The sequence below is a fragment of the Sceloporus undulatus genome, chromosome 2 (assembly GCF_019175285.1).
Source record: "Sceloporus undulatus isolate JIND9_A2432 ecotype Alabama chromosome 2, SceUnd_v1.1, whole genome shotgun sequence".
Classification (NCBI taxonomy): Eukaryota; Metazoa; Chordata; class Lepidosauria; order Squamata; family Phrynosomatidae; genus Sceloporus; species Sceloporus undulatus.
Genome location: NC_056523.1, coordinates 22,162,664 through 22,186,112, shown reverse-complemented (window position 1 = coordinate 22,186,112; position 23,449 = coordinate 22,162,664). Strand labels below are relative to the sequence as shown.

Below are 23,449 nucleotides of genomic sequence, written 5' to 3'. Positions count from 1 at the left end.
AAGGCAATGCCTGGTGGGAGTGATGGGAGTTGCAGTCCGTTACATGGAGGGAGGGCCTCACTAGGTTGGGGAAGGTAGTGACACCTTTCAGCCTGCACCTGGGATAGGAAACCTCTCAGGACGTGCTTGGCCGAGGATGATGGGAGTTGCAGTCCATTACACGGCGGGAGGGGGAGAGGCATTCCAGGTTAGGGAAGGCAGTGCCATATGCCCTTTCCATCGCTTCAAGCGCTTGGAGGAAGTGGGTGGGCTGAGGATGATGGGAGTTGCAGTCCATCAGATGGAGGGGGAGGGCTCACTAAGTTGGGGTAGAACTCTGCCTGCGCCTGAGATGGGAGGATGACACACCACAGCCCAGGAAGTGCTTGGCTGGGGATGATGGGAGTTGTAGTCGCTGTGCTTGAAGGCGTGTCCTCCGGAAGCCCCTCCCCTGGCTGCCTTTGTGCTGCTGCTGCTGCTGCTGCCGCTGCCGCTACTGCTGCCGCTGCCTGGCCATGGCGGCGGGGCCTTGCTTGCCGCCGGGGGAGTGGCTGTGCTGCCCGCTCTGCCGGGGGCTGCTGCGGGACCCAGTGATGCTCCCGGGCTGCGGGCACAACGTCTGCCGGGGCTGTGCCTCCCAGCGCTGGGCGCCTCTGGAGCGGAGCCTCCGCTGCCCGCGCTGCCTCCAGCCCCTGCCCCTCCAGCGCCTCCTCCTCCGGCCCAACCCGGCCCTCGCCGCCCTCGCCCTCGGCCTCCGCGGGGCAGAGGAAGAGCCCCCCTCTGTGAGCAGCAGGATGGGAGCTGCAGTCCTTTGGGAGGGAGAGGGGGGAGGGAGCCCCTGGTTGGGGGGGAAAGGGTGGCATTACAAGTAGACAGCCCCCCCTTAATCCTTCAGCCTGTGAGCAGAGAGAGGCTGGGGAGGATGGGAGCTGCAGTCCTTGGGGAGGGAGAGGGGGGAGGGAGCCCCTGGTTGGGGGGGAAAGGGTGGCATTACAAGTAGACAGCCCCCCCTCTCTTAATCCTTCAGCCTGTGAGCAGAGAGAGGCTGGGGAGGATGGGAGCTGCAGTCCTTGGGGAGGGAGCCCTTGGTTGGGGGAAGGGGCTGCCATTACAAGTAGACCCCCCCACCTGTGCATGGAGGACGGCATGATGGGAGTTGCAGTCCAAACTACGGAAGGTTGGGGTTTACAAGAAGGCCTTGGCAGCTCAGCAGGTAGTAGAATGATGATGATGGGGATTGGAGTCCTTTAGGAGGAAGAAGAAGAGGAGAGGGAGCACCTGGTTGGGGGAAGGGGTGGCTTTAGAAGTACATCGCCCCTACACCTATCCTGTATGAACATGGAGGGTGACATGATGGGAGTTGCAGTCCAAGTTGTGGAAGGCTGGAGTTGTACAAGAAGGCCCGGGCCTGTATTGACATCCCCCCCCCCACCTTCTTTCTTTCTCCAACATGGGAGGATGACACTGAGCAGCTCAGAAAGTGGTGGGATGAGGATGATGGGAGTTGGAGTGCTTTGGAAGGAAGAGGGGAGGGAGCCCCTGGTTGGGGAAGGAAGTGGCATTATAAGCAGGACCCCTCCCCCCTTTTATCCTTCAGCCTGTGTCTGTGCATGGAGGATGACATGATGGAAATTGCAGTCCAGGTTGTGGAAGAAGGCCTGGGCCTGTAGTGACATTTGCACACACACACCCCCTATCTCGCTCTCTTTAACATGGGATGTGGTAGGATGAAGGTGATGGGAGTTGGAGCCCTTTAGAAGGAATTGGGGGGAGGGAGCACCTGGTTGGGGAAGGGAGTGACATTAGAAGTAGATCCCCCCACACCTATCCTTCAGCCTGTGTCTGTGCATGGAAGGTGACATGATGGGAGGTGCAGTCCCAAGTTGTGATGAAAGGTTGGGGTTGTGCAAGAAGGCCTGGGCCTGTAGTGACATTTGCTCCCCCCTTCAACATGGAGGTGGTAAGATGAGGATGATGGGAGTTGGAGTCCTTTAGACAGGGATGGGGCGGCATGATAACTAGATTTACCTCTCTCTCTCTCTCTCCAGCCTGAGTCTGTGCATGGAGGATGACATGATAAGAGTTGTAGTCTATCACATGGAGGGGGTGTACCAGGTTGGGGAAGAAGGCCTGGATCTGTAGTGACATATGTCCCCCTCTCTCTTCAACATGGAGGATGACACTAACCATCTCAGGAGGTGGTAGGATGAGGACGATGGGAGCTGTAGTCCTTTAAAGGGGGTGGCGTACCAGGTTGGGGAAGGGAGTGGCACGATTTCCCTCCCTCTCTTTCTCTCTCTCCAGCCTATGTCTGTGCATGGAGGATGGCATGATGGGAGTTGCAGTCCAAATTGTGGAAGACTGGGGTTGTGGAAATCCAGGTTGTGGAAGGCCTGGACCTGTAGTGACATTTGCCCCTCTCTCTCTTCAGCCTGTGTCTTTGTGCCTAGAGGATGACACTGAGGAGGTGCTTGGCTGAGGACGATGGGAGTTGTAGTCCATTACATAGGGGGGTGTTCAAGGTTGGGGAAAGGGGTGACATTTTCTCCTCCTTCTCTTCAGTCTGTGCCTCTGTATGTAATTTAACTCTTCTCTAAGGATCACTGAATTGGGAGAAATGGGAAATGACTTCCAGGCAAAGGGATCGCCATCTGGGCAGAAAAATTGCAAAAAAGGTGACTCCCTCTTGTCAGAAATCAGTAAAGGAAGCCTTTTGTGGCCAGAATGAATATAGTCGGCTGCAAAGGGCACAGGAGCAAAGCTTGGTAACAAAAAACTGACAGCCCTTCTTTGTTACTATTTACAAAAATAACCATGTTTTTCTACCAGGGAGAATCAGAGGAACATCGGGCTCATTGGAGAAGAGAGAGAGAAACCCAAATGAGTGAAGGGAAGCAAAGAGAGGAATTGCTGGTGGGTATAAATACAGTGTTTACAATCTCCTCCTTTTACCCTAACAATAACCTTATGGGGGAGACTAGGCTGTGAGACTGTGACTGACTGAAGGTCATCCAGCAATCTCACGTTTGAATGGGAATTTAGCCAGTGAAGTTTCTCCACATGTTAGTTTTGTGTTAAGCAAAGCTTTGCCTGTTGAATTTCTGCCTACCAGGCAGCTGTGAATCACAGTAAGGGAGGGGGAATGCAAGTGTTGGGATTTTTTCAGGTTTGTTCTGCTTGATTCTTTGACTGCAGAAGCAGATGGAGGTAGAAGAGCAGCAGGTTATCTGGGAATGGAAGGAGCTGCGGGGATATTTGGAGACATGGGAAAGGCACTGGCTAAATCATGTGGAGGAGCTCAAAAGAGACATTGTCCAGGGTGGCTATGAGCAAGACTCCAAAGGGACCAGTGAAGATTCGCTGCTACAGGAACTTCTGGGCGAGCGGGAAAGAGAGCCATCATTGAGTCAGTCTTTGCAGGTAAATCACCTTGTTGCTGCTGCTGGTGCTTCTGTGTGCCTTTTGCTCATTTCCAACTTATGGCAACTTGAAGGCGGACCTATCATGGGGTTTTCTTGACAAGATTTATTCAGAGGAGGTTTGCCATTGCCATTGTTGTTAGCCCAAGGTCATCCAGTGGGTTTCATGACCAAGCTGGGAATTGAACCTCCAGAGTACAACACTCAAGCCACTACGTCACACTGACCCTTTATTTGCTGTTTAATGTGCAGTTAAGAGGAGATGAGCCAGGTCTGTAGCTAGGCCTTTAGGGGCTCTGGGGCAGAAAGTATATTCGAGGCCCCTATATTTTTTCGTACGCTTCTGAGTACTACCATGCACTGCAGGTGCCATCTTGGCGCATTGCTGTTTACACAGGGCGCACTTCAATTATGTGGCTTGTGCAGTGCGTCAAAACAGCGCAGCACATGAGGAATGTTACAGCACTGCTCCAGGGCGCTTATGGCACCTCTGTTGCAGCAGACAAAGTAGCCATGTCTCTTTGGGCCCCCGTGCCACAGTTGCCCCAGCCTAGCTACCTGCCTACAGATGAGCTCAAAATGGCATACCTGAGTTATCTCCTGCTCCACACTTTATCAGCGCAACAACTCTAGGAGTTCAAAGAGACAGTCTAGCCCAATATCAGCTGGTGAGTTTGAGTGCTAAATGGGGATTTGATCCTGGATCTCTGGAGTCCCAGTCCTGCCTTCTACTCACTGTGTCTCAGTGATGTCTACAGACTACATCACTTTTGAAACATAGGAGCATTCTAGGTCATTCTCTTTGGTCTAGTTGTAAACTTTAGATTTAAATCTCTGTTTTAAGGCAGAACTAGTCACTATCTTGTTTCTTGTAATGGCCAAGCAGTTGAGAATATGAGAGGAAGGAAAAGTAACAACAATCTTGAACTTGTCTTATTTTGTTTTTTGGCCATGTTGGTGTCTCTTAGCTTTATCTGCTTTCCTGGTCTCTAGTTGATGCAGTTGGGTAACTCTATGGGAGCTGTCCAGAGCTGATCACAGAAATGATTGGGATACATTTGTGACACAATACTAAACGTGCAATGGGTCACTTGTAAAATGTGGAGGCAACCCAAATGATGTATTCACTTTGACAGCCTGTTTCTGGTTTTGAGGGCAAAGTTGAGCAAACTGAAGTTAATGGACACATTTCTTTCGGAGAAGATAGTTGGGGGCTTGAAGCCAAAGGTATACAGAGATTCTTATTTTTCCCTTTCTGTTCTCCCTTCATCACCATTTTTGTGCTTGGTTGAGTCACATGCTAATCTGTATATCCATGTTTTTTTTATGACTTGTGGTGGCAGCATGAAGGTAAGACATGGGGTGCAGGAAGGTGCATGGAGTAGGTGACTGAAGATTAGTCACTGATTGCCCAGTTCTGCTCTAGAGCTTCTGCAGCTGGAAGGCCTGGCATAGTTTTAATCACAGAATCATAGAGTTAGAAGGGTCTCCAAGGACCATCAAGTTTCAGGTCCCTGCTAGTGTAGCAGTCTCCAGTGAAGAAAGACCCACCATCTTCTGAGGTATCGCATATACTTGACTATACGTCGTGTATAAATCAAGGGCAGGTTTGGGGCCAAAATTATGGATTTTGATATGACCCATGGATAAGTTGAGGGTAAAACTTAGGGACATATAACAAAGGATGTAAAGAATGAAGCAAAGGAAAATGGTGCCAAAGAGCATACAAAATTCTGGCAGGCATAACTGTGCTCATCTTAAAGACTGGATAGATGAGGCAGAAGCTGTGGTAAACTGTATAATGTGAGGGGAAGGCGACCAGGTCCAGTCCTGGGCTAAGAAAATGTGCATATGTCAAAAGGGATGAGAAGGCAAAACAAAGAAAATGCTGACTATATTAGCAGTGATTATGGCTTTTAGGTTAAATTTGCCTGATTTTAACCCAGAAAAGCTGATAAGCACACACAAATATCTTATTTAAATCTTTCAAAGCCCGATTCCTCTTGCCACTCCTTTGAGAGGAAGCACCAAAGAGTTGCAACCTCCACAGTTTTCCCATTCAGGCATTCAAAAATATCAGAAGTGGTGCCTCGGTGGAGAGAGTAGAGTGGGTCAGGGGTTCTTTAAGGTGCTCCCAGGATGGACTAAGCTCTCACCTTTTGCCACTCTACTCAGAGAAGGGGATAGTTCGTTTTTTATAAGAGTTAAAGTATAGTGCTTACATTGACTCTGGGTCAATTTTTAACTAAAATATCTAGCTTTCTACAGTGGGGCCTTATTACCTGTGGGCTCGCCATTCACAAATTTAAGCATCCACAGATGGATGGCAAGCCCCATTGTCCCCAATGACATGCATTCAGCTGCACTAGTGGACACATGCATGTTGCGTCATCATTAAGGACAATGGGACTTGAGGTCCTACATTTTTTGGTTTCCGGGGTGGGTGGGGGTGGAATGGATCCCCCAAAGATACCAAGGTCTGACTGTACATGAGTATATAGAGTAATGTATTTCACAATGCACTGTATAAAAACATCATGATGGTTGCCGTATTTAGCCAACATCAGAGTTACCATATTAATGGCATTGTAATCTTGTTTCCGTTTTTATGCACACCCACCTCCTCTTTCTTCTTACTCTATTTCCAGGGTGTTGAAAGCACCAAGAACAGGTACATTTTAAACTCTTCCTTCTTCTGCTCTGCTGGGTTTGTAAGGAGCAGAGAAGTGGATCTGCTTTGGGATCACCCACCTTCTTTCCCTCCCCAGCTTGGAAGATGGAGTGTTGATGGTAGACCCTGCTGTAGAAGAGCTAAAACAGAGGCTCCGTAGGTTCTCCTGGAAACGGACTCTCCTTCAGGAGGCACTGCTGCGATTCAAAGGTAAGGAAGCGCTTGCTGTCTGTGGCACTAGTTGCCCTCATAGGGAGTTGAGGGGCATTTATGTGCACACTACAGCCATGTGGGTGAGGCAGATTGTATGGCTTTTTTTAAAGAAGTTGCTTTTATGTTGAACCAAAACACTGGTCCGTCCCTGCTCAACTGTCTACTTGCTGGTTGTGTTCTCCAGGAAAGATCCTTTAAAACTGTAGATGCCAGAGAGAAAACCAGTGAAAGATCTAACGGGTAACAACTTCATATCCTTGGATCCTTTATCCACAGATTCAACCATCCACAGCTTGAAAATATTCCCAAAAGACATACATTCCAAAAAAGCTAACCTTGTTTTTGTTATTTTATGTAATAGATGCCATTTCACTATGCCATTGTATTTAGTAGGACTTAAGCATTAAGAATTAATGGGACTTCAGGGTTTTGGTATCCACATGCGATCCTGGAACCAAACCAAGGGGCCACTTTATTATGATTTTTTTATACTATGTCAGTTGGACCACTAGACTTTTATTGCTTCTTAAGTGGTAGCTTTAAAAATAATAATGACTAGGACAAGGGTTGGGAAAATGTGGCTTCTAGGAACCAACTCCCACCCCTGAGTCCCCTTCACACACAATCTTTTCCTGGTAAAAAATATCCATCCACCCCGAAAACATTCTAGAGGACATCTGACAAAAGCCATAACCAGAAATTATTTTGAATTGGAAAATCTGGCCAATTTTGGGTTTAAAATGGGGCAGCGCAGTCCCTTGTCGGTTAGACACTTAGTCCCTGCCACCATTGACTACCCCTGTGCTCAGAGTGTGTCCCCTCATGTCATCCACAGTGTCCTCTTGTCCTCTGATTCTTTTCTTTTTCTCCCCAGAGGAACTTCAGTTGGAAATGAATGGGGATACAGGTATGTGACTGTCTCTGAAACAACAAGAAGATCACCTTACCTTCTAAATGTGATCTGTTTTGCTACTTTTCTTCATAAAACCATAGGAAAATATTATAGGAATTATTTCTTGGGAAGGAGGATTGGTGCATCTAGGTTCAGGGTTTTTGGACAGTAACTCTCTTAAGCTTTCAGACAGGGGCCTTTTCCAACCCTAGCTTGGAGAAACCAGGGGTTAAACTTGGAATCTTCTTTATGCAGAACATACAATCTGAGCTACAGCGCTTCTGCATGCCTTTGGATGGGTATCAGATGGATTCATGGTCATTGTATATCTGAAATCCCCTGCCAGGCCAACTGGACCAACTGAATGATTTTACAAAAAGGAGCAAGTCTCCCTAAAATCAAATTTTAAAATATAATTTGATCCAGGTTTTTAAAGCTGTAACTCCAGGGCAGATGAAGTGAAAACTTCCAACAGCATATGGCCCTCAAGGCTATTTCTGAAGTGCCCTTTTTAAAAAACTGAAAGTCAATCTGGTTCACCTCCTGTTTAAAGAAAAACTTCTCCTGAGGCCCAGGGTGGCATAATATGGGCCTGATACAGATGGCATGGAAGCGCCGTCCTAAGGACAAAACTAGGACTGGGGAGCGCGCAGCAACCGCACACTCCTCAGCCCTAGTTGGTATGGACAATGCCATTTTGAAGGTGTGCCATCCATACACAGCACGTGATGATGGCGTCACGCATGCACCACCTCCACACGAACCAGTGTGTGTGTGACATCACTGCGCCACTGGGGGGTGCTTGTGGTGCCCTATGTGCGGTGCAGAAAGGAACTCCAAAACGGAGTTCCTTTTGGGCATGCATTTCATTCCTGTGGCTAGATTGCCATGGGAATGAAGCCAAGGAGAAAGGGGCTAGACAGCCCCTTTCTCCCATGGCTGCACCTGTCAGGGTGTCCGGGGGCATGCAGCCCCAAAGATACCCCTTTTCCAGGCCATGGGGAAGTGGCGTTTTGGCGCTTCTCCATGGCCTGGAAAAGCACTAGATTTGGGCTGCAGGGGCTGCCGGTATGGCTGCCCTGGCCCCAATCCTGTATGGAAAGGGGTGGGTGCAGGCCGCCCCAAAGGGCCGGTCTGTACTGCACCATAGTGATCAATCCCCAAGCCTCCTCAGGGGCTGGGGGCAAGGAAAGTGGGTCATTTTAACAGGAATAATTTTTTTCTTCAAAAATTTGAGTGTGCTGAAAGTCTCCAAATAGCCTTGGGGAATTGCATTCTGCCAGTAGAGCACTCTTTTCCCACCATTGCTCTACAGCAAGAGATACAGTATAATCTTTTTCTCACTCCAGCATTATCTTTTGCTTCCACAAAAGAAATATGGGTTTGAAAGGATTGATCTCAAGAAACATCCACAGACAGAGAATAAACTCACTCCGTCCAGACTTCCCTCCACAATTATTATCTTGAGATTCCAAAATAATAGCTTGATAAATATAGGCTTATTATTTACACCAGAGCTACTTAAGTTGATGGTTCCTGCACCAATATCTTTCTGCTAGCCATCTGCTTCTGGTCCATGAAGAGTTTCCAGTAAAGAAGCAAACAATTTAGCTAATGGACACAAATTTGGTACCAGTCCCTGGCAATTTAAGAAAAAAACGGCTAGTTCTCATCAGATAGCCTGAGAAACTCTGATTTAAACTCCTACCCCAAAACAGTCTCTGAAGCAGGGCTGCAATTCAAGGGAAATATCAGATCAACCCAAGAGTTTTAGTTGCCTGAGACAGAAGAATAAATGGGGATCTCTCCACCCTGCCTACACCATCAAAGCATATCCAGTCTAATGTTGGTTGAATTGCTCTGGCACATGAGCAGAAAATTGCACTCAGTCCATCAGTACCAGTAAGAATACAACAGTAACCAATTAATAAGGTACAGTGCTCCCTTTTTTTTACGTGGGGGATCCATCCGGACCTCCCCCCCCCGGCGTAAAAAAAAGTGTATGCTCAAGCCCCATTGAAAATAATGGGTCTAGTGCATGGTGCAACAGCACAGGTGCATGCTCCATTACATTTAATGGGACGCGCTGCCCCTTGCACCCCACGGGCTCCCTCAGGCTCCCTCACGGCTTTCAGCATATGCTGAAAGCCGCGTATGGTGCATTCGCATATGACGTGGGCGCACTGTACTGTCTTTTCATCACATCCCTAAGCCATTGCCTGGGGTAACGACTGCTCTGCTTCATGGCAGGGCCAATGGTACATATTGTGTGTTGCATCTTTCTTGACCCTCTTCCTGAAAGTGGATATATGAGTTAAATTTGGGTTTATGCTGAAAATGCAGCATTGCCTTGAATGTAAACCTAAACAATCCATTCCGTTATCTGTACTTACCTACATACTACCTGATCCACACAATATGTAGACTTCCATTTTGTATTTTTCTTTCTTTCTCCCACACTACAGTTATTTGAAAATGGGAAGAGATTGGAACTTTGAATGTCAAATTGTGCCCTGAATGTGTACAATATATCAAATATCTTTGTTGCAATTTCCCCTTCTTACCTCCTTGTTCAGGGTACAGGATAGCATCATCATTTCAATCGACACTAACCCATCATCCCCAGCAAGACGGAAAGGAAACATCTGCAACAGAGATTCAGGTACTTAATTTTTCAGAGTGTACTAGTGCTCCTTAGTAATTCACTGTTTTCAGACTTGAATGTGAAGACAGACAGACAGACGAAGGAAGGAAGGAAGGAAGGAAGGAAGGAAGGAAGAAAGGAAGGAAGGAAGGTCTTCAGAAACCAAAACAACACAGGAAAATGCAGGGGCTGACTGACAGGAATATTTTATCCAAGAGCTGGGAAACAAATCCCTTGGATTGCACATGTTCCTCCAGTTATTTATTTTAGTCCATATGACACTGCCAAAAAAACTTTGAAATTGGTGGCAGACAGGTGAAAAAAATTAAGGCTTTTTGCTTGCTTTCAGTGGCTTGTAGTGGTTTGCCACATTTGGTAACAAATAGGGAATAACCCATTTAAAACAAGGAAATGCTTTTAAATGGTGCAGCTTCTAATGAATCCTGGGAAGAAAAAATCCACTTATGGTCCCACTGACATCACCCATCCCATTTTGTTACAGACCACACTGTATCAATCATTTTTAATTAACAGAGGTGATGCTGCATATAATGAGCAGTGATAGTAAGGGGTGGTCTTGGGGGCAGAACTGGTTGAACATGGGATCCTGCTTAATAGAAATATAGACATTTAATCCAGGTCAAGATATATTTCCTAGCTTTGGGGGATTTATGTGCAGTAAAATGAATGCAGTTTTCTGTTTTCATGTTGACATTTGTCCTTTAATTTTCATGACTGCAGAAAAAGATTTCTGGAAAACATCTTTTTATCTAATGGGGCTAAAGGGGGGGATTTGGGGACAAAATCTGCTCTACATGTTGAGGCCTGCCTGTCCTTGACTTTGTCCATTTTATATTAAGAAAGTTCAAATGAACATATGTTAAAGTTCAGGATCTTTGAGTTGTTTTGTAGCATTGAACACCTCCTAATGAGGTTATAGACTGTTTGTTCCTTCTGATAGTTATTGGGAACCTTTCTTTCCTCCTGTAACCTGAAAAACCGCCTTTTGGCCTCTTTTCTTTTCATCCTTTAGATTTGACTTAAAGAGACAAACACCAGTCTTTTCAACTGCCTGTCTTCTATAGTACTCTTTTCCAGTGAACAATATTCCTTACTTTGAAACATTTCAGTATTGCTTCAAGTGGAAGAAGAGGATGCTGAGAACTTGCATGTGCTTTCTATAGCTTAGGGAAATTACTTTATTGGACTACAGCTCCTGGAATGCCCCAGATAAAATGGCTAATATCTATGCTGGCTGAGGGATTCTGGGATTTCTAGTCCAGAAAAGTAACATTTCCAAACCCTGGTGCTTTCTTAGTATGACAAACTCAAAGGCTGTGGCCATTCTCCACCATAGTGAGAAACGTCTGTTCTTCCTATGAACTCCAAGGATAATTTAGCTCCAGCTCTGATTTTGTCCACATTTGAAGTGTGAAATTTTATCTTTTAAGCTTTACATTAGCTTTGTAACATTGCACCCCTCTGTCTTGAGGCAGAAAATCTTTTCCCGTGCAAGAAAGAGAGATTCTGTTTTGTCTTCAGTGAAGAGTGGTAGCACTCCCATTGCTCACAGGAGAAAATAAAACCTGAAACAGTTGATGCTGATTCAAAACTTTTTATGTTTCAGGAACTGGCATCCTACAAAAGACATTTAGAAGAGTCATGGACGGGATTTCCAGGTCTTGCTTCTGCCTTCCCTGGGAAGGTCAAGGAAGAAGAGAAGGAGGAAGCGGGCATCTCTGCAGGTGGGGGGCCTCACACCTCATTTCTCCCCCTGCAAATCTAATAACATCTAAACAATGATACCTTTATTTGGGCCAATCAAAATGCACAATATACATGTTGCAAGCTTTTGAAGCTCCACTGGCTTCTTCATCAGGCAAGGTGTTAAAAACCATACAGGAGAAAAAAAAATGAAGATGTTAGTCATAGGCCTGCATTTTGCTGTCTTTGTTCTCAGATTTTGTTTGTTTGTTTTTTGGATGAGGTGCAAGGGGCTGTCCTCCAGCTGTATCCAACCCCCCCCCCTCCAGTCAGGTATCGGGAGAGGGGCTGGTGCTGTTTACTGATGGAGAAGGTAAAGAGGAGAGAGGCACCTGAGACAGATAAACAGAGTAGGTTGGCCCAGTTCCATCAGGGGCTGGCCTGAAGAAGGAGGCTCCTCCCTCCCTAACTGTCATCTTTCGGCCTCTGAGGGAGAGAGAAGGCTAGCCCAATACCATCTGGGGCTAGCCTGAAGAAAGAGGCTCCTCCCTCCCTAACTGTCATCTTTCGGCCTCTGAGGGAGAGAGAAGGCTGGCCCAGTTCCATCAGGGGCTAGCCTGAAGAAAGAGGCTCCTCCCTCCCTAACTGTTTCGGCCTCTGAGGGAGAAGAGGCTAGCCCATACCATCTGGGGCTAGCCTGAAGAAAGAGCGTCCTCCCCCTAACTGTCATCTTCGCCTCTGAGGAGAGAGAAGGCTGGCCCAGTTCCATCAGGGGCTACAGGAAAAAGGCCCTCCCTCCCTAACGTCATCTTTCGCCTCTGAGGGAGAGAGAAGGCTGGCCCAGTTCCATCAGGGGCTAGCCGAAGAAAGGCCCTCCCTCCCTAACTGTCACTTTCGGCCTCTGAGGGAGAGAGAAGGCTAGCCCAATACCATCGGGGCTAGCCTGAAGAAGAGGCTCCTCCCCCAACTGTCATCTTTCGGCCTCTGAGGGAGAGAGAAGGGCTGGCCCAGTTCCATCAGGGGCTAGCCTGAAGAAAAGAGGCTCCTCCCTCCCTAACTGTCATCTTTCAGCTTCTGAGGGAGAGAGAAGGCTGGCCCAGTTCCATCAGGGGCTAGCCTGAAGAAGGAGGCTCCTCCCTCCCTAACTGTCATCTTTCGGCCTCTGAGGGAGAGAGAAGGCTAGCCCAATACCATCAGGGGCTGGCCTGAAGAAGGAGGCTCCTCCCTCCCTAACTGTCATCTTTCGGCCTCTGAGGGAGAGAGAAGGCTAGCCCAATACCATCAGGGGCTGGCCTGAAGAAAGAGGCTCCTCCCTCCCTAACTGTCATCTTTCAGCCTCTGAGGGAGAGAGAAGGCTGGCCCAGTTCCATCAGGGGCTAGCCTGAAGAAGAAGAGCCCTCCCTCTGGTCCATCTGCCTTGGTCCAGGCCTCAGAGGGAGAGAAGAATGCTGGACCTGATTCCCTCCCCCCCTCACCATTCCCTTCTCCTTTTGTGTCGAGTCTTTTAGATTGTAAGCCTGTGGGCAGGGAACTGTCTGTTATCCCCTCTATTGTAAACCGCTCGGCCATCTTGGATGGAGGGTTCTGGGAATCAAAGATCTACAGCTAACATTGTTTTATGTATTCCATCTGGATAACTTGTTCTACAGTTGTATTATGTTTGCTTTACTCCTTCCTTCCCTTGTATGTCTGTGTGTGTGTGTGTGTGTGTGTGTGTGTGTGTGTTAGATTGTGGTTTGACTGTTGGAGTAGGACGCTGGGAAACCAGAGTTCATAGAATCACATATTTGGAGGAGACCACAAGAGCCACCAGTCCAGTTCCCTGCCATGCAGGAATACACAATCAACGCACCCCCAATTTATGGCCACCCAGCCTGTGTTTAAAGACCTCCAAAGAAGGAGCCTCCACCACTTTCTGAGGGAGTGTGTTCCACGGTTGAACAGCTCTTACAGTCAGGAAGAACTTGGTGTTCAGGTGGAAGCTCTGGTTCCCCATTATCAACATGACACCCTTTCAAACATTTAAACATGGCTATCATATCACCCTTAACCGTCTCTCCTCCAGGCTAAACATACCCAGCTCCCTAAGTCTCTCTTCATAAAGCATGGTTTCCAGACCCCTCACCATTTTGGTTGCCCTTCTCTGGACACACTCAGGTTCAAATCTTTGCTTGGCCATGAAAATCCACTAGATGGCAAAGGCAAACCCCCTGAACAAATTCTGCCAAGAAAACCCTGTGATAGGGTTTCCAGAAGCCAGAAATATCTTTCCCCTTGCAAAACCTTTCTCAAAACATGCCCTTTTCTGTACAGGTTCAAGGTTCAGCTTCACCCATTGCTCTTCATCCCTCTGAAGCTAAACATAGATATATTCTATTGAGTCTATGGCATCCCCGCCACTATCATTTTAACTAATAAACTCCTGGGATTTCTTTTCTTTTCTTATTGTCTCTTGCTTCTCTTTTCTGCAAGCAGCATTGACCATGTTGATTTGGAATCTTAGGAATTGTAGTCTGGCATATCAGGAGGGCAGCAGGTTGGAGCGGGCATTGATCTATATTGACAGTGTTGGATCAAGGATGGGGGGAGGGGGTGCATGGTTTCCAGTGAGTCCCATGGGACCAAATTACAGGGGCCCATCCCCACCCATCATCTGTCCTTTCTGCTCCATTTGCCCTTCTCCGTTCAGAGGGAGGCACAGAGTTCTGTGTTTCTCTACAAGGAGGAAAATAACAAATGGACTCTTTCCCAACCTCATCACTTTCTTCCTCAATTGGAAGATGAGATGTGTGTGGTGAAACCTGCCCAACTTTACAGGTCAGGATTCAGGAGGCAGGGCATCCTAGGCAGTGTTTCTTAAACTTTGGTCCTCCAGATATTTTGGATTTTAGCTCCCAGAATTCCTAATAGTTGGTCCAATGGGCTAGAGTTTCTGGGAGTTGGAAGACAAAAACACCTGGAGGACCAAAATTTGGGAAGCATTGCTAGGCCCTTTCCTATATGAGATAATAATTTCTTTCACCTCCCTTCCCATTCTTCTTTTTGCTCCAGAACACATCACAGTGTTACATGGTATTAAAGAAGAGGATCCTTGCCAGAGTGGTCCTGAGATGGTGGAGATGCCAGCCATAAGACTGCAAAGGCCAGAGTGCAATGCATCCCTGAGTAGTCAGCAGATAGATGAAGAGGGGCTCCAGGGAAATACTTTAGCAAAGAGAGGTGGCCGGTCTGCTTGTTCCAGAAGCTATGGGGAAACAGCTGCAGCTGCTCGGAAAAGGAAAGATAAATGTTACCCGTGTCCCGAATGTGGGAAGATCTTCCGGCAGTTTGGAGTCTTGATCACACACCATCGGCTCCACACGGGCGAGAAGCCCTATAGCTGTACTTACTGTGCAAAAGGATTCAGTGATTATTCCAATCTGATTGCACATCAGAGAACCCACACTGGGGAGAAACCCTACCAGTGTGCTGACTGTGGGAAAAGCTTCACCCGTAGCACTACCCTCACCATTCATCAGAGGGGCCACACGCGGGAGAAACCCTACCCCTGCCCCCAGTGTGGGAAACGCTTCAGTCGGGCCTCAAACCTCACCATCCACCAGAGAACTCATGCAGGAGAAAGAAACCTGACATATTGTGGTCCAGAGTAAGGGGGGAATTGAACACACAGTTCCAGCCTTACCATGTGCATCAGAAAATGCATACAGCTCTTGCCAGTTGAAGGCTAGGCTCCATCTGGGTACTCGTTCAGCTCCTCTGCCCCAACTTGTCTAGACTGGCCAAATTAATTTGGTTGAGGAAAAAGGCTTTCCCTATATCACTTGTAACCCGAAAAATGTTAACGACTTTGGGCTAGAACTCCCAGAACACCTCAGCCATCTTGGATGGAGGGTTCTAGGAATCAAAGATCTACAGCTAACTTTTCCAAACTCTGGCTTGACCTATGCAAGAGGAGAGCTGGGATGAAATATTTTCTTCTATATTGTAGGAAGTGGGCTGTCCACCATTGATTTCTGCCTTTATTAAATCTTGCAATCTGTTTGAATCATGTTGGAGCAATACATTAGTGTATGAACAGTTGTGTGCTTTCTCAGAGATTGTGTAAGTGCAGCCAAATATATGCAAGCACACATACAGCCCTTTCCCCTCGTTTTGACTTGGTGAGTAGGGAGCAAGTTGACTGTTCCACAAGACTTCAGCCTGTGATGCCCATTACGCCATTGGCTGAGGAGCTGTGAGATCCAGCATAGGTATGCTGGCATCTATTTAGGCTATGCTAAAAGTATACCAGGATCTGAACCTGAGTACATCATAGCTGGCCAGGGCTTAAGAGGCATTGACTGACTGGATACACTCCATGAAGGCAGCTGTTAGCAACATATTTCTCTTTATTCTGTAAATATGTGAATAAATGAGTTTTTACGCAATGTTTTGTTCTTCAATATACCTGCCTCTTCCCCAAAAGAGGCTGAACTCACGTTTGCTTTGCCTGTGATGTACAGGTGTCCTTACCTTCCTTATGTAGCAGCATTTGGACACAGTAGTTCATGAGAAAATCTGATGATTTTCTAAAGGAAGAGACTCCTCTGCATTACTGAGGCTGACTGCCAGATCTCCAAATAAACCTATTACTGAGGGCATACTGTCATTTTGTTGCCTAAAATGCTTGTAGTGTCCTTGAGACATAGAGTGAAATCAGAGAAGCACCCAAAGCTTGAAGGTGTAGTAACAGTTTCGTTACTTTGACTTAGGAAGCCATGTTCTCCTGGCAAAAAAAGGAAAATTTGAAAGACTGGATCGGTCTTGCAAGTGGACCCAAAGGAAAGCAACCTCTGATTTAATTTTAAGTAGCACCTGGGCTCTGTGACAAGAGGGAACATGTGCCCCTCCAGATGTTGGAGTGACAATCCCATCAGCCCCAGCCAGCAATCTGATGAGCTATCATGGGAGTTGCACTCTTAACATCATTTGGAGGGGCATGCATTCCCAATCCATGCAGTTAGTGATGTTGAACCAGTCCAAATCTCAGTAGTAACATAGCACTCAGACATCCCTACAACAAACTGCCAACCAAAAAGAACAATTTCTGTCTGGAAATGCGCATGCAGTGACCTACATTCTGTAACTCAACTAGCACAGACCCATTGAATCTATGGGATTTACTTCATTGTTCAACAATAGATTCAATGGCTCTGTTCCAGTTGGGACTCTCCAATAGGATTCTAGCAATATGTGTTTAGGAAGGATTTACCCTGGGACCATACTTGTATTGTATGCCTTTATTATTACACATACTGTATAAGACAATATAAAGCAGGAGTTTATGATGCAAAGCATGAGAACCAAATTGTAAAGCTAAGATCCTGCATCAGAGGTCACGATTCATAACTTTGCAGTGTCACAGCTATGTCCTTGATCACACACAATCCTTCTAGTGTGAGTTGTGACAATGCATGTTGAGATGTCCTGCACAGTGCTTTGTTGTGCAATGGGAGTTCCCCATTCTGCAACAAGTCTCATAGCATTTTGGTGCTTGTTGCAACTGGTTTCAAAGTGCTCTGATGCCCATGGCACTATGGGGCCTGTGATGCAGCAATCCTGTTGCTGGTTCATTTGCCCAACAGTTCTGGAGAAGTTGCTTTGTCTCTGCTCCCCTCCAAAGAATACAAGCATTGTGCAATGCTGCAGTTCACCCTTATGTGATCGTAAATACCTAACAGGATGGCAAGTCATTTCTTGCCAGATCTGTAAAGGCAGGCTGTGTGGTAATTTGCTGGTGGAAAGTGCGCCCAGCATCCTTTACTGTCTCTTTTGATGTAATTGTTATTCTCTCAAATAATGCTAAGTAATGTAAGTTCTGGTCCTGAACTCTTCTCTACTTTCAGACAGCTTTAAAAGAAATTGCAGACTAACTGATGCTATCTAAAATGCAATTATACTTTTTAAAAATTATTTTTAAAAATTTATTTCAGCATAAAAATATTTAACAGTGTCGTATTACAATTTCCGTCATGTTACAAATTCAGTTTAAAACATTTGGTTTCTCTTCAGCATCAGTGTTTCAAACAGGATTCTTTAAGCTGCTTCTTCTTTCTTTACTCTAAATTACTCTAAATTAATAAATTGTATTATGTTAATTTGGTCTTTCCATAATTATGATTCAGTCTTGTTTTCCCACAGTTTGGCTACTTCTTTCTATTTTTCATCATATAGTTGGGTTTTTCTTTTACTTACATACTTTGATAAGTTATCTAATATGGCTAAGTCATTCAATTTTATTATCCATTCCTGTATTGTTGGTGTTAAGTTTGATTTCCAGTATCTTGCATATATCATTCAGGCAGCAGTAATCATGTAAAGTAATACACTCATTTCATCTTGTACAAGATTATCAACTATTATATCCATTATATTTAACAAAAAGAGTTCCGGTCTTAATGGGATGTTTTTCTTGAGTGTATATGATATTCTTATGTATTGTTTTCCAAAAATTTTAGCCTTTTTACACTGCCACCACACCTGATATAAAGGCCCCACTTTATCCTTACATTTCCAACCATTTTTGTTTCCATTTTTACCTAGTTTTGCCATCATGGTTGGAGTCATATATCACCTATAAAAAAGTTTGTAATAATTTTCTTTTAGGTTGCTACATTTTGCAAAAGTTTAAATTCCTTTTCCATACATTTTCCCAACGTATGAGAGGTATTTCTTTTCCAATATTCTGTGCCCACTTAATCATATTTATTTTGACTGTTTCTTCATATAATTCCAATTCTAACAAATATTTATAAGTTTTCTTAATTAATTGTCTTCCTTCTCCCTTCAATATCTTGTCAAAGTCGTTTTGTTTGTTTTCTATTCCTTGCTCTCCCATATCTTTTCTAAAGTCTTCTCTTATTTGCCAGTATTTTAACCAATTGAATCCTGGTTCTTCTTTCAAGATTTCTTCCCTTGGTTTAAGTTGTCCAGATCTTCTTAGAATTTCTTCATAACTTAGCCATTTTCTTGTATCTTCTTTTGCCATTTTTGGATTTTCCTATAAAGATGTTTCCTGTATTTATTCCAGATTACTAGCAATGCTTTTCTTATAAGATGTTGATTACATTCTTTGTTGTGTTTTTTTTTAGGTCTTGTAGAGCTGGGTAGATTGTGGGCATCAGTTGCCTGTCATATGATCAGGAATTTTCTTGGCAATTTACAAACTGGAAATATATTAATGGATTCCCTCACTATGAAACTGTCATAATAAGCTCCAGAGTTCTGACATACATAACATTACCCAAATGGTATCAGATTGTCTCAAACTGTGTGTCTTGTCTGTTTTTATGTGTAATTACTAAGAATGTCCAACATGGTCACTTTCAACTTCAAAAATGGAAAATTATTTAAAGTACTTTTATAACAACTTTGAAAGCAATGTTCTTCCAAAATGGCTTACAGAGGATAATTAATTTCAGTTAAATCTTCAGAACATCATCCTTCGAAATGATTTACTGCAAGGGTGCAGAACCATTTGGGGCCTCAGGGAAACATATGTCAGCTGAGGGATGAGGAGCCATGCATACCTCAGTGCATGCATACAAAGGCGCTTCAGTTGTTTTCAGCAACAAATATGTGGGTACAAAGCAAATCATTGTGGTAAGAGGGCCTGTAGGCAACATGGAAGTTGGGCAAAGATCTGTTTGTAGTGTAGGGAGGAAGCCCATTATAGTACATTTGAAAAATCTGGCTCTTGGGTAGGTCTGTCTGCCTCTCTCCTGGTATTACCATTCCTTGGACCTGGACAGATATTCAAGGGATATGCTTTGTCCCCTTTCTTAGGACGGCTTGGACTGAAGAAAGGCCGCAAGGGGGTGTAGAATGTCCCAACATATGTGTAAATGTGGGTCTTTTCTGTCACATTGTAAAACGAAACTTTACCTTCTGAATAGTCCAAGAAAACCCCCACCCGCATTGGTTTCACATTCATGGGGAGCAGTATAGGACGGGAGATCAGAGCCTTGTACTGGTCTCCATTCCGAAGCCACAGTCTCCAGAATCCACTCATGGGGGACATTATGCTCACCTGTTCCTTCCTGCCCACAGCTTCCCTATAGACCCCCAAGTCCCACTCTGTACTGTCACCCACCTCCACCTCCCAGTAGTGCCTCCCTGACGTGAACTTCTCAGAGCCCAAAACAAGGACATAGGTGTCAAATCTCCCAGTGCAGTTCTCTTTGGTAAGCTGCTCTGACTGTCGTCCTCCATATTTCACGCTCTTCCTGTCCTCGGAGATGACAAGGCTTGGATGAGCTGTGGCAGGATCCAGAGTCACATCCACTGGATGGGGAAAAAAAGAGTGAGGGAAACAATTCTGGGGATGGAAGCAGAGCTCTAACAAAGCCCTGGAGGATGATATCTATGATGGCTCATAAAGGGTTATCCAGATTATGCATCCTCAAGATGCCCCCTTTGGCAGGGACAGTGAAATATTGGAGGGTATGAAACTTCTCTTCCATTAAGGAAAAACTGTTAAATGAAGCCACCATTTCAGGTCTCTAATACTTATTATTTATTTATTTTATTGGAAGAGCCCTGGTGGTGCAGTCATTAAATGCCTGTACTGCAGCCACTCACTCACAAACCATAAGGTTGTGTGTTCAGTACCAGCCAAGGGCTCAAGCTCGACTCATGCTTGCATCCTTCTGAGGTCACTAAAATGAGTATCCAGCTTGTTGGGGGCAATTGGTTTACACATTGTAAACCGTACGGAGTGCTTAAGTGCACTGATAAGCGGTATAGAAATGTACTTGCTATTGCTATTAAAGGAAATAGGAAATGAAAAATAGGCATGAGCAGTCTGCTGATGTTCAGAGGAAAATGAAAATGATCCTTTGACTCTTGGTAGTTGCCTGCCTCTGCACTAAGCTGACTGAAATATATGCCAAATAAAAATTCCTATGTGCTTACCTTTGAATTTGGTCAGAATTTCAATAATGTTGATGCAAGGAATGTTATATATATTCTTGAATTCAATAGAAACAGCTTCTGTTTGCACCAGGGTCACATTTCTACTCCTGCAAGAACCAGAGCATGGAATGTTGCTTAATTGTGATTCTTCATCTATAATAATGAGAAAAGCCTGGAAGGATTTCTAAAATGAAGTCAAAATGCCTTCACTCTTTTGAGCTCTGAAATGCTTGCACCATGAAAGGAGCGGGGAGACATTATTTTATGCCCTGTGTGGACACACAGCAGGCACAGAGAAGGAATTTAACTCTTTATTTCCCTGCTGGGATCCGAAGGAAAAAACCCTCCTTCTTGTTTTGTGAGGAAAGGCCATAAAAGTTCAGGTATTTAGGATGCAGCCATGGCAAGAGGATTATATTACTACTACCACTACTACTGCTGCTACTATCATTATCATTCCACTTTCCCCCCAGATTGGAATTGAAAGTGGTTTACAACAATGAAAAAAACATTGTTAAAGATCCACAAAATACAAACTTTAAAAAAAAAATTAATCAGAAAACATTAAAACCAGGTTAAACCACATATTAAAACACCCAAACACAACACAGCAATTAACAATATCCAGCACATTGTGTAAGATGTGAATTGTGTAATATAGCACTATAACTGTAGTGTGAAAGGATCTTGAGATTTTAGGGGAATTAGCTTTTTTGGGGGAAGAGGTTATTTGTGGTTCCTCTGGCTATTTCTAAGCCACCTTCATGACTCATTGAAACCTTTGTGACAAGCAACCTTTTTGACTTCCAAAGGCTGTATGCAGTGTTGGCTCATGGACAGGAAGCAGCACAAACATATAATATAATAGGCATAAGCACGCACACGGATATGCCTCTTCCCATCCACACCTAGAAGGTGCAATCCAATATTCCCTTTGCATAGGATAAATATCCACATGCAAGGCTAGACTACGCCAGTGGTATGTAACCCCCATGCAGAATAGCAACATTGAACAATGCATGACAATGATTGGGTGCCATTGTGCAATGCAGAATGCACAATGATAATGCATACCTTCAATACACAATGCACCACATTGCTCTATGTATAATTCCACTTCTGTCGCTTTCAGCATAATACATCCATTAGCTCTTCCTAGGCAAATAATTTGCCCCACATGCATAGTGCAACGTATGCATCCATACACCACTAACAAGATGGCAGTCACATTATGCAGAGGACAAAGAGTTTAAAACTCTTCTTTAAGTACATGGAAATCCAGGGATCAGCATGTGAAGGAAGTATTTCACATCTCCCAATTACCTTCCCAGTGGAATAGCTGTTTCTGTGTTGCTACTAGTGATGGGAAAACAGTAATTTTGCAAATGAGACTGCTCTGTTGGTAACTAGTTATCATAATCAGTTATTATTTTTTCTGACTAACAGGGGTTTAGGTGATTCATACAACTTTAACAAGGGATCATTTTACTCCTTTTGGAATGTTAGTATTTAGTTACTCTTATAATTATAGGCTTTTTAGTCTCACTAAATCGTGGAAGAGGAGTATCACATGGTTCAAGGGCTGGCTTATTCTATGCTTCATGCTGCTGCATTCAGGTTTCTTTTTTTTTTAGAGCAGAAACAAGTGACTATTCTAGTTGCATACAAGAAACAGGAAAAAGTTCCAGATTTACAATTGCAACTCTAATGTAACTAACTACAGTGGGCCCTCCACATTCGCTGGGGTTAGAAGCACAGGACCCCCATGAAGGTAGAAAAACCACAAATAAAAATATAATTGTTTAACCTCTCTAGTAATCTCTAGGTCCTCCAGCACAACTCTATAGTCAACATCCCACTAGATGTTGACTATAAACTGGAAGGTGACCATAAAATTGCAATTGAGGGCTTACAAAGCCCGACATAAGTGCTTTTTCTAGGAATCTCTAGGTTCTCCAGCATGACTCTATGGTCAAATTCCAGCAGAATCATGCAGGAGGACCTAGAGATTCCTAGAGAGAACATATTAATCAAATCTGTGAATACTCAAATCAGGAAATGTCAAAGCCGTAAATGGGGAGGGCTGACTGTATTTCTAGAAAATTGGAGCTATAACAATAATTTATAAGTAACTTCCCAGACTCTGGGACAAGCTTACACTTCCATTCACCAGTGATCGTCACCAAGATAGCTGTCAGGATACTGTTAATAGCAGCTCAGAAAGTGTACTCTTGAGTTGACCAGTTGATGGAGAGGAAAGGAAACTGGACCCACTGGCTTGAAAGAGAGTGGGAACCCTTGCTTTAAGAAAAGCAAAAGAACTGAAAACCTTACCTGCTTAACACATTTTTCACATCCTTGGAAAATGAAAAACAAAACAAGTGGTTATTTTTTGGGTTGTTTAAAAAGAAAGAAATTGTTAAGCACTTTAAAAACAATAACTTAGCTATCTATGACTGCCAACTGCACTTTGCTATTTTGCCAGTGTGTCTAGCTATACCTTTGCTAAAGATGTGTTCAGAGACCCAAAGCAATCTTAATTCAGATTACAAAATCAACGTGTGTTTTGCAGTCTTGATTTAGGAAGACAGTCTAAAAAGATGTAGACTTGTGCTCAGACAGAACATATGTTTAACTGTTTACAAAGAGCTTGGAATAACATGAGCTGGGGATTATAGGAGTTGAAGTCCCATAGTATTTTTTCATGCTCATATTTATTTTCAGGTTAAACAGGTTAATGTTTTTAAATGCAGGCATCCATATTGCTGTAGCTTCGTAGAATTAGGGACATATTTCACATCAGGTTAGCTCAGTTGTCCATCTAGCCCAGTACTGGTAGACCTAATATGGAGTTTTCTTGGCACATTTCTTCAGAGAGGATTTGTCATTGCCATCCTCTGAGGCTGAGAGTGAGTGACTTGCCCAAAGTAACTCTGTTTCATGGCTAAGCAGGGATTCGAACCCTGTCTCCAGAG

The 23,449-nt window shown here is 44.6% G+C and overlaps 2 protein-coding genes across 3 annotated transcripts in view; one reads left to right on the top strand and one right to left on the bottom strand.

Annotated features, from left to right (window-relative positions):
• Positions 1 to 484: 484 nt before the first annotated feature.
• ZNF8 (zinc finger protein 8) lies at positions 485 to 16,608 on the top strand. 2 transcript variants are annotated; one of them, XM_042448244.1, is made up of 9 exons: positions 485 to 761; positions 2,809 to 2,892; positions 3,175 to 3,399; positions 6,047 to 6,069; positions 6,167 to 6,279; positions 7,157 to 7,189; positions 9,751 to 9,836; positions 11,446 to 11,563; positions 14,574 to 16,608. In XM_042448244.1, exons 1-9 carry the CDS (start codon positions 495 to 497, stop codon positions 15,170 to 15,172), a joined length of 1,548 nt encoding a protein of 515 aa, XP_042304178.1. In that variant the 5' UTR covers positions 485 to 494; the 3' UTR covers positions 15,173 to 16,608. The 2 variants fall into 2 exon arrangements, with proteins under 2 accessions (XP_042304178.1, XP_042304179.1); XM_042448245.1 differs by lacking the exon at positions 485 to 761 and adding an exon at positions 843 to 2,654 and having other exon boundaries at positions 14,574 to 16,607.
• A 2,449-nt stretch (positions 16,609 to 19,057) lies between these two features.
• Positions 19,058 to 23,449, bottom strand: part of LOC121920308 (E3 ubiquitin-protein ligase TRIM39-like) — a 29,564-nt gene continuing 25,172 nt past the window's right edge. The window contains exons 8-10 of the mRNA XM_042447439.1: positions 22,809 to 22,831; positions 20,475 to 20,581; positions 19,058 to 19,844 (exon numbers count right to left, since the gene is read on the bottom strand). Coding sequence (XP_042303373.1) covers positions 19,231 to 19,844; positions 20,475 to 20,581; positions 22,809 to 22,831 — 744 coding nt within the window. The 3' untranslated portion in view covers positions 19,058 to 19,230. The remainder of the gene's footprint in view (positions 19,845 to 20,474; positions 20,582 to 22,808; positions 22,832 to 23,449) is intronic.